Here is a 12,579-nt window from a genome sequence, read left to right as displayed (position 1 = left end):
TTTTATAGACGGCTCTTGAATCACCTCTCTCCGCCGCCTCTTCTGCCTGCGCTGCTTTTCGCTCCAGCTGGTTTCTCCGGTCTTTTCTGGCACTCTTCTTTACCTCTTTATCTGCGGCTCTGTATTCATCGTTTCTGAGGATCTGTTAGTCTGGGGTTTGTCTTTGGATAAGTGATGCTTTTACTTTTTTCCTTGTCTCTATGAGTTCCCATGTTTGGTCAGATAGCCACTGGTCTTTTGGGCTCTTGCGGTACCCAATGGTGGCTTTCGCGGCATCGTGAAGGCAAAACTTTATGTTTTCCCAGTATTGATTGATATCGGCATCATCTAGTACAGACAGGGCTTCAAATCTATTCCGCATCTCTAGTTTAAAGGCTTGGTTGAATTCTCTCAACCTCAGTTTCTCCGAGTCAAAGACTGGGTTTAAGGGAGACTTATTTGCTTTTCAGTTTCTTTTCAATTTGAGGCGGATTTTTGCTGCCATCAGATTATGATCTGAGCCAACGTCAGCTCCTCTATATCCCCTTATATCAACTAGACTTGATTTCCACTTCCTGCTCCAAAGACAAAGGTCAATCTGATTTCGGGTGTGGCCATCGGGAGATATCCAAGAATATTTGTGTACATCCCAATGAGAAAATAGGGTACCTCCGATTACTAGGTTGTTAAGGAGCGCGAAGTGAATAAGTAGTTCTCCGTTTTCGTTTCGCTGGCCCAGGCCATGCTCACCGAGAACCTCTGGGGAAAACGATCGGTCGTTCCCTAATTTCGCGTTTAAGTCTCTAGAAAACATGCCATGTCATGCCGTGGTATGTCGTTTGCTACGGAGTTGAGAGTTCTGTAAAATTCGTCTTTTGCTTCGTCGGTGGCGTCATTGGTGGGTGCGTAGCATACTATTACTGACAGTTTTACATGCGCGCCGATGAAGCGGGCTTTCAGGAATCTAGGTGACACCGGTGTCCACTGTAGTAGAGCCTGGGAAGTCTGTTTTGTCATCATTAGGGCTACTCCGTATTCACGCTTTCGCTTCAATCCACTGTATATAATGGTCACATCTCCATCCAGTTTATTTGATCTAGATCCTAGCCATCGAACTTCTGACAGAGCCAGAAGGTCGAGGTGGTAATTTTCCAGTACTCTTAGCACTTGTTCAGTCTTGGAGTCTTGAGACATTGTGCGGACGTTCCAGAAACCAAATTAGAGGTGTTCTTTCACATTCATAAATCTTGTCCGCGGGCTTGCAGAGGTCGTCATCAAAAGGAGGTTCAAAAATCCGAGGCTCAAACTTGATGTTTCGGTTTCAGTTAGGATTTCCCCTGAGGGCAGGCCCCTGAGGTCCCGGGTGTGGGTCGCAAGCCCACAGCCCAACCCTCCCTCTTTATCCTGGCTTGGGACAGGCTTCATACGCAGGCGAGGTTGGTAGATTATTTGATTTTATTTTTGCTGATTTTTTGTTTTGTTTTTTGTTTATTTTTCTTTACTTTTCTTTGAAAAACTTACTTTGTAGAAAAACAATTTTTAATTAATATTCAGTATAAGATTGATTGTACATAATCTAAATAGTGTGTATATCGTGTAACCAATAAAATATTGTTACCTGGAATCTTAGGGGTTTTCTTGACGCTTATTGTCCATATTAGGATTTACGTAAAAGAAAAGTATATTAAAGATAGTAAAACAGTTGAATGGATATCCCATAAATAAATATATTCTTTGGAGAAGTAAAATAACCATTATCTCATTATGAACATAATATGTATATATACATGTGTGTATGTGTTTTTGTGTATGTGTGTGTATATTTAGATATTTGTATATATATATATATATATATATATATATATATATATATATATATATATATATATATATATATATATATATATATATATATATATATATATATATATATATATATATATATATATATATATATATATGTGTGTGTGTGTGTGTGTGTGTGGGTGTTTATTTGTGTCTATATGCGGTATCGCCGATGGCTGTTTGAATAAATGTAGCATTTCCGACATATTTATAAAGTTCGCAAACCCGTATTTTATTGTTGATTAACACGAAACTTTTATCGTTTAAGTCCATTTGTACAGTGTAATTTTGTTGAGCGGTTATTATTAATAATTCGTACCGTCTGAACTTTGTATTCGTTTATGCTTTTCTCTTATTGTTATGCATTAGACGTTTAAAGGCGGTTAATGTCACAGATTTGGTTAAAATAACGTTCATATTATTTCAAATTACTTGAGTTGATTTGACTGGATTTTATAAATACAAAAGCGGTAGAAATATTACTTTTCTTTAAACCAGACACACATTTTTGAAAAAGGGGAAATACCCAATGATTTTAGGAAAACCTTAATTAAACCACCTTATAAAAAAGCCGATAAAAGTGAGTGTGGTAATTATCGAGGCATTAGCCTTGTCTATGTAGGTATCAAATTAAATAGTAATATGATACTTTTTTGACTGGGAGGTGCCGTGGACAAAGCTTTAAGAGAAGAAAAGTGCGTCTTTAGAAAAGATAGAGGATGTGTCGACTAAATTTTCATTCTTAGGCTAATAATTGAGAAGTGCCCACGTTTCCAAACACCTTTGGTCGTCAGTTTTATAGATTATGAGCAAGCGTTCTGTTGATAGAATAACTTTAGTAAAGGTTTTATCCTTGTATGGTATACCAGACAAATACATTAAAGTGATTAGTGCTATGTACGAGAATAATGCAGCTACGGTTAAGGCACAGTATATAAATTATAGGTGTATAAATATACAGTATATAACTATTACCTTTATACTGTGAGTTAAGGTAGGAAATGAGGTTAGCAGTTGGTTTTGTATTAAATCAGGAGTTAAGCAGGGTTGTGTTCTATCCCCATTTATATGAATTATTTTGATGGACTTTGTCTTAGGGAGCACAGGAAAGCCAATGGGAGACCACGGAATCAAATGGGGAGGACAAAGTCTCCTGGACTTAGATTATGCTGATGATTTAAGCATCCTAAATGAAAGTGCGAGCAAAATGAATGGACTTTTAGAAATATCGCGAGTTCAGGGTGCTAGAATAGGTTTAAAAATTAATGTTAAGAAGACTAAGTCACTGAGGCTAGGAATAAGTAAAGATGAAAAGGTGACGTTGGGTAATGAAAAGATTGATCAGGTGGGCGGCTTCACTTACCTTGGTAGTATTATTAGTAAGGATGGTGGGATCAGTGAAGATGTTAAAAATAGAATAGCCAAGGCTCAGGGTGTTTTTTCACAGTTAAAAGAAGTTTGGAAAAATAGGAAGACAAGTCTGCAAACCATTATTAGAATATTAGAAGCTATAGTGATGACAGTGGTCAAATATGGCTCTGAAGCATGGACGCTCCGAAAAGCGGATGAAGATTTGCTAGATGCTTTCCAGAGCAATTGGTTAAGGATTGATCTGGGTACCTTACTGACTGACCGTATTTCAAATATTAGGTTGTACGAAAAATTTTGATCAGTACCGCTCACCGTGATCATGATCAAAGAAGGTTTGAGGTCGTTAGGGAACGTTTTTCGGATGAAGCATGAAAGATTGGCAAATATTGTCCTTTTCGGCCAACCATTTAGAGCTAAACCGAAAACAGGTTGTTCTTGGCTAGGGTGGGAGGACGTCATAAAGAAAGATTTGAAGGAAATGGGAACTTCGTGGGCGGGTGTAAAAAGGGAGGCTTTGGGTAGATTGAGGTGAAGGAGGACCGTGCGTAGCTGTGTTGACTTTAGGAGGCTTGGTGTTGCGGTGAGTTGTTAGTAGTAGTAGTAATAGTAATGACAAATTACAGAGGTTCCAATAAAAGTTCATTTTACCTAGAAAAGTCCCTATTTGGCTTTCATAAACATAGAAGTGGATGGGGTCACAGTTACAGATTACCCCCCCCCCCTCATTACCAAAGATTGACCCATATAGCAAAAATAGAGTCTGTCTTCTTCAAAGTTCCATTGAGGGGTAATTGAGTTAGAATTTTTCAACAAGAATTACAAAAATTATCTATGTTTTGCTTTCTTTAGAATAAACCTCACCTACAACAGAGTGGCTCTCCTAAATAAACTACCGCGTAGATACAAATCCCAAAAACTGGTTATAGAAAAAATGTTTAATCTATATTTGAAATAACTTTTTAAAAAATCAACTGAAATTAAGGAGCAACAGTAAAACTTAACGCGAACAGAAATTATTCCGTAAATGAGGGGGGCTCCCCCTCCTCAGTCCCTTGCTTTTCATGCTAAAGGTTTTTAACTTCCAAAAAGCTTCTAAAAAAACAAGTCCCAAAAACTGTTTATAGAGAAAATACTTAATCTATATATGAATTAAATTAAAAAAATTCAACTGAAAGTAAGGAGCAGCAGTAAAACTTAAATTGAACATAAATTATTCTGTATATGAGGGGGAAGGTCCCCTCCTCAATCCCTTGCTCTTCACGCTAAAGTTTTTTTGTACTTCTAAAAAGCTTCTTATTTTAATTAAACAGTCCTTGTATTTCAGGAGTCGTTCAATTAGTTCAAATTATTACAAAAAGTCAAAATAAGGCCCCCTCATACATGGAATAATTTCTATCCGTTTTAATCTTTAATGTTCCTCCTTACTTCCAGTTGAGAAAATGTTTATCAATTAATTTTTGATCGTTTTTCAAATAATGCCGGTGAATTTCGACTCCCCCTCAATATACCCCTCCCTTCAACAAAAAAAACTCTTCCCTTGAAAATTCCTCCCACGTAAAATACACCCCCTGGAATATTCCATCCTTGCCAAAAATTCCTCCCAAAAATTTCTTGCGGACGATTCAGCCTGAAAAATTATCCTTGGCATACTTTCATTCGAAAAAGACTTTGATTTCTGATCTTTTTCAGCTCACGCCGGAAATCTCCCCTCCGTGAAAAATTTTACAGGAAATCTCCAATGGAAAATTGTTGATGTGGAAAAAATCCTGCATTGAAAATTTATCCTGCAGAAATCTCACCCCCCACCCGAAAAAAATCCTCCAAATAATTCCATCCCCGCTGAAAATTTCCCCCGGACCATCTCCACATGTAAAAACAAGAAAGCAAGGTAGCCTACATAAAAAGAATTTCGTATAGGGATTCCAGCAAATTTCCCCAGTGTAAAATTTCTCCTGGAAAGTTCACCCCCAGAAACTTCCCTATTCATGGAAATTCTCCCCGTGGAAAATCCCCCCAGCAAAAAATCGGCCCCCTTTCGAAAAGTGTCTGTAAACTTCCCAAGAACAAATGCTTTACATAAACAATGGGCAAATTTTATAACTTACAGCCTTTCCCAGGGGTTGTAGGGGGGGGTCATGTTATCCCCAAAGGCATATCTAATTGGACCTTTCAACTATGCTGAAACATATGGCTATTTCAAAATTTGGATCTGACAACTTTGAGGAAACAGGAACTTAGGAGGGGGGCTAGTTTCCCTCCAATTTGGGTCACTTAAAAAGCGCGCTAGAACGTTTTATTTCCGTTCGAATTAGCCTTTTCCCAATATTCTAGGACCCTTAGTTCGATACGATTACCTCTGGAAAAAAAACGACAGCAAAAAAAAATCAAATAAAAAGGCATCCGTGATCTTCCTTCTGACCGAAAATACAAAATTCATATTTTTGCAGACGAGGGCTTGAACCCTCTACAGTAGGATTCTCTGAAACCCTGAATCTGATTGTGCGATTTTATTAAGATTTCTTGAATTTTGGGTGATGTTTCCCCCCTTTTCATAGATCAGGCATATTTTCTCGGGCTCGTAGCTTTTGACGGGTAGCACTGGACTAAATGAATGTTAGCTATTTAGCATCAGCCTAAAAATTCAGTTCTTTTAATGTATCTATTGATTTTAAAATTTAATTTTTTTAGAGTTTCAGTCGAGTCGTTCCTTGCATAGTTCGTTACTACGAGCAGTTTGATCATTAAGTTTTATCAATGAGCAAAAGAACTCGTCTTGGCTTACAAAAAGTGGCAAAGCAAGCAAAAAAAAAATAAGCAGAAAAATTTATGCTTTATGAAGTTTTCCGTCTTTAAATACCCGTCTTCTGAAATGCTAAATCGCCAAAATATTACACGGAAGCAAAAGAATTATCGCAGTCAAAATTTTTCATTGAGAACAATTTACTGAGAACAAATTCAGAACAACTCTAATGATATTCTTTTAATTCATTCATTAATGACGATTTAAAGAAGCAAGGAAGCAGACACTTTCAGAAATCACATACACGAGGTGGCGCGTCCCAAGCGTGGCAGAAGCTATGCCGAGCGTGGCAAAAGCTGTGCTGAGCGTGGCGAAAGCTGTGCTAAGCATGGCTGAAACTGTGCCGAGAGTGATGAACATTGTGCCAACCATGGCGGACCTGTGTTATAAGTAAACCTAACATGAAAAACTATACAATATGTAAAAAAAAAATTTAATTTTTAACTTTTTATTGAATAAAAAATATAACATTCATTTTGTTTTAAAATTGAAACCACCTGTTGGAGTAGAACTAAATTCTTATAAAGAGTAGGTCTATATGCTCACCATTCATAACTTAAGTATCTGAGTGCAGAATGCACAAGGGCGACAGAGCCTACACCCTGGTGATAGCTTGATTGTTCACAGGGAAATAACAAGCCTTTTGGGGGAGGGGGATTGGATGTATTCTGTCCAATTTAGCTTTACGCCATCTGTCATGTTATTTCTAGAAGAAACTATGTTTCTAAAGGTTACACTGTCCCAGGGCCATATCCAGGGGTGGGTAACGAGTTTAATGCCCCCTCGAAATATTTATCCAGCTCATAAATTGGTCTTGTAAAAATAATAACTCATAAATTCATAAAAATTAAGGTAAAAAAGACTGTTTCTCCGAAAAATCTAAAAAATATGTGTCTAATCTGTAAATTGGTCTTACAAATGCAGTTTAAAAATATTATTTGAGACCGTTAGATAAATTCAACGATAAACCCCTTCTTCTTCATTGTTTTGGAAGCCCCCTCTCCTTGAACCAAAATTCCTTTTGTTGGCCCCCACTGTGTTCACTACTGTGTTCAAGGCCGTATCCAGGGGGAGGGGGGTTTGAACCCTCTCTAAATGCTTGTCTGATCTGTAAAAACGTAGCAAAAATGGACATAAATAAATTTTGTATGCGTGTTGTGAGTTTTTTGTGAGCCTCACCCCCCCTTCAAAAATTTTTTTTTTGAGTAAAACCCCCTCCGAAAAAAAATCCTGAGTACAGCCTTGACTGTGTTGCCTCCTATTCCTACTTAAGCTCATACCTCATCCCCAAACAGCATGATTATTGTATATATCCCATTATTTTCTTTATAAATCGAATGCTTTTAAATGTTGTACGAATTGGGTCCCCGGCAAAAAATATAGGTTCCTAAAATTAGCTTCCTGTGTAAGTATCTCAATGGGCCACTAGTCTAGTATTCAGCCATTTTCAAGTATAATATATCTTTAACTTGAATCACAGCAATGAGTTTTAACTACATTATGCAAACGAGTTGAAAGGTACTGCTCATATAAAATAGCTTTACATAAAGTTATTTTCTCATTAACATTCCATAGACCATCGCCAAACCTCATAAATGCAATTATCTATGCAAATACACTTTTTTCCGGAAATACTATAAATTATTTTTTCCGGCCCCGAAAGATGCGCTGAACTACACCTCAATACTTGGCTTTGTTAACGCACCGGACTCGCTATGATTCGTCGTCAAATATAGCAGTTATATCATGATTGGTGCACTATCTATCTTTCAAGTTACCGCATTCAGAAGAGTCCTGTTCCAAACTATTTCTTGGTGTTAATGGAGACAGAGATGTAATCTTCACGAGGGCAGGGGGAGGTCATCAAAATGTTAAGGAGGAAAGAGATTTAAGGTCCAAAGCAAGCTTTTAGGCCAATATGTGGTTTTATAAGTTTTTTAGACCAGGGCGGAGGGGGGAGATGTTATGTGAAATAAGTTTGACATAACAACCTTCTTCTTAGGTTGTAACAACCTCAAAAATCTTCTTTAGAATAAAAGTTACTCTTTCCTACCTCTCGAGGTTTCCCACCTTCGAAAATCGTGTACACAATTTTGTGTAGCATGGATTTCTCGGCATTATTTGAAAAATGATCATACATTAAATAATTTCTTTTCAACTGAAAGTAAGAAGCGACATTGAAACTTAAGTCGGATAGAAATTATTCCGTATTTAAGCCCCCCCCCCCCTCGAAAAAATAAAAAAGATCATTGTAGTGTTGCTTCTGCTTTAAATTTAAATTAACAACGGGCAAAGATTAATTTTAAAAAGCATAAGTTTTTTTAGTGAAGTAAAGAGCGAAGCTGAAACTTAAAACGAACAAAAATTATTGCTTCACAGTCATTCTAAAATATATCAATAAAACTATTTCAAATAAACTAAATCATCATATTTCCTTATGTTTGTAGGATTATAGAAAACTAGCACTGTACTGAAAAAAACAAAACAATATAGCAGTTTTGGTAGAGTAAAAGCAAACCGATTAAGGACACTTTTTATTCTATAAAACTAAATCATTTTAGGATTGTTGCTTAATTTTTCTTTTCGTTTAGTTTGGCAACACATCTCCATAATGGTTCAGTCCAATGATTGGCTCTCGGTTTGGATATGAGAAGGAAAGGTCATGATTAGTTCGTAGACAAGTTCGAAGTGAAACCATCTTAATAGAATTAGGATTATAGACTAGCTTTAAAATTTTGATCGTAATTTGAATTTTTCTGTTGTATCTGAGAGAAATTACCGGAATTTCAGAGTTTATGTTATGGCTTTTTTAATCTTTATTTTAAGTAATATTAAAGCGTATTTCTTACAATTTAAGATTGCTCATTACTTACTATTTATTGTGTTATAGCTTGTGAGACACAAATGTTAGATAGACTGTGAAGCAATAATTTTTGTTCGTTTTAAGTTATTGCTTCACAGTCTATCTAACATACATCAGTAAAACTAGTATAAATAAACCAAGTAATCATATTCCCTTATGTTTTTAGTATTTTAGAAAACTAGTGCTTTACTGAAAACACAAAAACCAAGTCTAAAAAACAAGAATGTTGATTTATTGGTTTAAAGGGAGTACGTAGCTTGACAGCAACAAACTAATTTATAAAGCTTTTCATACTCTACACCAGCTGTGATACCAGTAACGTTCAGTATATAATTAAAATTATCTTAAAAATATGAGTATAAAAATAAGTAGGCCATTTTTTTTACAAGCCGCAAAGTCATTGAACAGCAGACAGAAATATTGGATGGATTTATCAGGTAACATTTTGGTCTCACCAGCTATGATACCAATAATAGTAAGTAATACACAATCTTAAATTGTAAGAAGTACGCTTCAGTATTACTTAAAATGAATATCAAATAAGCCATAATATAAACTCTGAAAGTCCGATAAGTTCTCTCAGATACAACAGAAATTTGCCTTCATGTATTTTTTAATGTAATTCTTCCATTGAAAGAACCTCTTTGGTTCTTTCAATGGAAGAATTACATCTTCCATCTTCCAAATAGTACCAATGAATTACATCTTCCAAATAGTACCAATGAATAGGTACTATTTGGAAGATGAAGATAATTGGATTTAATTTAATTTTAATTGGATTAAACTTTATTACTAAAAAAAACACAATTTAATCATTTGAGGAGTAGCCGTTCAAGAAGAAACAAAGCTCTGAGGACGAACGACTACAACGACACCTTGTCAACCAGTTCAACCTGTCAACACCTCTCTAAATTCAAAGCTACAGATCGATAGGAACACCAGATGCTTTAGAAACCCCAAAAAATAGACGAGAGCCATCGTAATGAGGAGGGTCAAAGTACTCTGGAGGGTCCATTCTAATATAACTACACTCTGGAAAAAAGAAAACAACATTTAAGCTAACACAATACAGCCCTTAGTGTATTTAAAAAAACAAAAAAACTAGTGGCTACAATCAGTAACTGTCCACAGGTCTGCAGGAGGATATTCAAAATTATATTTTAGGAAGCATGTTATTTCTTATATTTACAAATCGAAACAGAAATTTTTAGCAAAGCATTTGTTAGACGTTGCCTTAGGGTGACGATGTTTTATTTTAAAGATCCAGCATTATATTCCATATGCTGAACAGCAGACAGAAATATTGGATGGATTTATCAGGTAACATTTTGGTCTCACCAGCTATGATACCAATAATAGTAAGTAATACACAATCTTAAATTGTAAGAAGTACGCTCAGTATTACTTAAAATGAATATCAAATAAGCCATAATATAAACTCTGAAAGTCCGATAATTTCTCTCAGATACAACAGAAATTTTCAAGTTATAATAAAAATTTTAAAGCTAGCCTATAGTCCTACTACGATCAGGATGATTTCACTTCGAACTTGTCTAAAAACTAATCATGACATGTCCTTTTCAGAACCAAAACGAGAGCCAATCATCGGACTGAACCCTTGTGTAGATGTGTTACCAATTAAACGAAAAGAAAAATTAAGCAACAATCCTAAAATTCTTTAGTTTTATACTTTAAAAAGTGTCCTTAATCGGTTTGCTTTTACTGTACCAAAACTTATATATAGCCTTGTGTTTTCAGTGTAGCGCTAGTTTTCTATAATCCTACAAAAATAATGAAATATGATTATTTGGTTTATTTGAAATAGTTTTATTGATATATTTTAGACAAACTGTGAAGCAATAATTTTTGCTCGTTTTAAGTTCCAACTTGCAACTCTACTTCCCTGAAAAAACTCAGTGTTTTTTAAATTAATCTTTGCCCATTTTTAATTTAAATTAATTAAAAAAAAACTTTCCTAAAAATAAGTTTTTAAAAGAAAAGTAAAGGCCATTTTAAAATTAAGATCAGGAGATACAAATATATGCTACAATTCAAAATCAAAACGACCAGAAATGACTTTTACAGAATAAATGAAACCCAACAAAAACAAAAATTAAATAAACAATCATAGCGAAAAAACATACAACAAGTAATAATATAAATGAAAGTAGAGGGGGAGGTGCTACTCCTGACCCTCACCCCTGCTGCCATCTACAATTTAGTTTAATGCTGACGGGACATAATTTATTCAAGGATTATCGATCGAGTCTAATGTGGGTGTGTCAAGGTCAATCGATCTGTTGTTGTTTGGCCACGTGCGAATGACATGAGGGATGATTTACATAATCGATGGGGGAATTATTGATTCACAAGCATAGCACCTGTGAACTTGATTTACATAATCGCTAGGGGAAATTATTGATTCACGAAGGGGAGAATTAGGAAACATTAAGGCTTCTTTAATCTTAGGTCTGAGGAAGGGGGAATTAAGAAACAAACATGGCTTCATTGTTGTTTGGCTAACCTAACCTGTGAACTTGATTTACATAATCGGCGGGGAAATTATTGATTCACGAAGAGGGAATTAAGAAACATTAAGGCTTCTTTAATCTGTGATTTACATAATCGCTAGGGGACATTAGTGATTCACGATGGGGGAATTATGAAACAAACATGGGTTCATTGTTGTTTGGTTATCTTAACCTGAGAAATTGATTTACATACTCGGCGGGGAAATTGTTGATTCACGAAGAGGGAATTAGGAAACATTAAGGCTTCTTTAATCTTTAGGCCTGCCACGAGTAGCACCTGAGAAATTGTTTTACATAATCGCTAGGGGAAATTATTGATTCACGAAGGGGAGAATTAAGAAACATTAAGGCTTCTTTAATCTTTAGGCCTGAGGGATTTATTTATTATTGTTGTTTTCGGACAAGTGCATGCCATAAACCACGTGGTGCTGTCACGAGTCAGAACACCTGTGCTGTCGACCTCAATTCACCTATCGTGAATCAATAATTCCCCTTAGAAACAACAAATTAATTTCCCTTTCTTGACAGATCAATCAATCAATGACATCATCTGTCAGACTTTAAAAATTTTCGCCTAGAAACATTTCTCCAGGAATAGATCCAGGTCATTAATGTCTTTGCCTCGGGAACAGTTCTACTGGTCGAACTCCAAAGGATATTAATAACCAAAGGCCATGGAAACAATTAGGCAAGAAACATCTTAGCGATGAATTGTTTTAGCGTGCGAGAAGGTTTCCTATTAATTTGAAACGCGTTAGCACAGAGATGCCAATAACAAAGGAACACGCTGAATTTGCGTTTAGGGATTATTTGGGCGAAACCGTTTTAGACAGGTAATGGAACTATTTCGGCGAAACAGATAGAGACATTTTAAAAGAATATTTTTGAAGAGATTTTAGAAGAGAATTTAATGGTGAAACTCTGTGGTCGTTATAATACACAAGTTTCATTTGAACAGTGTTGTGAGGTCCTCTAACCCAACCCCAAAGGGTTCCAATCCTCATACCCCAACCCCGAAGGAAGCCCCCAGTCCTCAAAGGTCCACCGGGCTCCCAAAGGCCCTCCACCGGGCCCCACAGGGGCCCCCCGGCCCCCCCGGGCCCCCCCGGACACTCAAAGGTCCCCCAAGCTCCCAAAGGGCCACCGGCACCCCCAAAGGCCCACCCCAGACCCTCAACGGCCATCCCCGG

The 12,579-nt window shown here is 36.3% G+C and overlaps 1 protein-coding gene across 1 annotated transcript; it reads right to left on the bottom strand.

Moving 5' to 3' along the window:
- Positions 1-774: 774 nt before the first annotated feature.
- Positions 775-1,173, bottom strand: LOC148946332 (protein CFDP2-like). Its single transcript, XM_089097669.1, has one exon. It carries the CDS (start codon positions 1,171-1,173, stop codon positions 775-777), a length of 399 nt encoding a protein of 132 aa, XP_088953795.1.
- Between the last annotated feature and the right edge of the window lie 11,406 nt (positions 1,174-12,579).

Source organism: Artemia sp. Qi Xiang Cuo, chromosome 12 (genome assembly GCF_049724085.1).
Source record: "Artemia sp. Qi Xiang Cuo chromosome 12, ASM4972408v1, whole genome shotgun sequence".
In the NCBI taxonomy this organism is placed as follows: domain Eukaryota; kingdom Metazoa; phylum Arthropoda; class Branchiopoda; order Anostraca; family Artemiidae; genus Artemia; species Artemia sp. Qi Xiang Cuo.
Note: the sequence above shows the minus strand (reverse complement) of the source record. Positions and strands in the feature narration are given on the sequence as shown.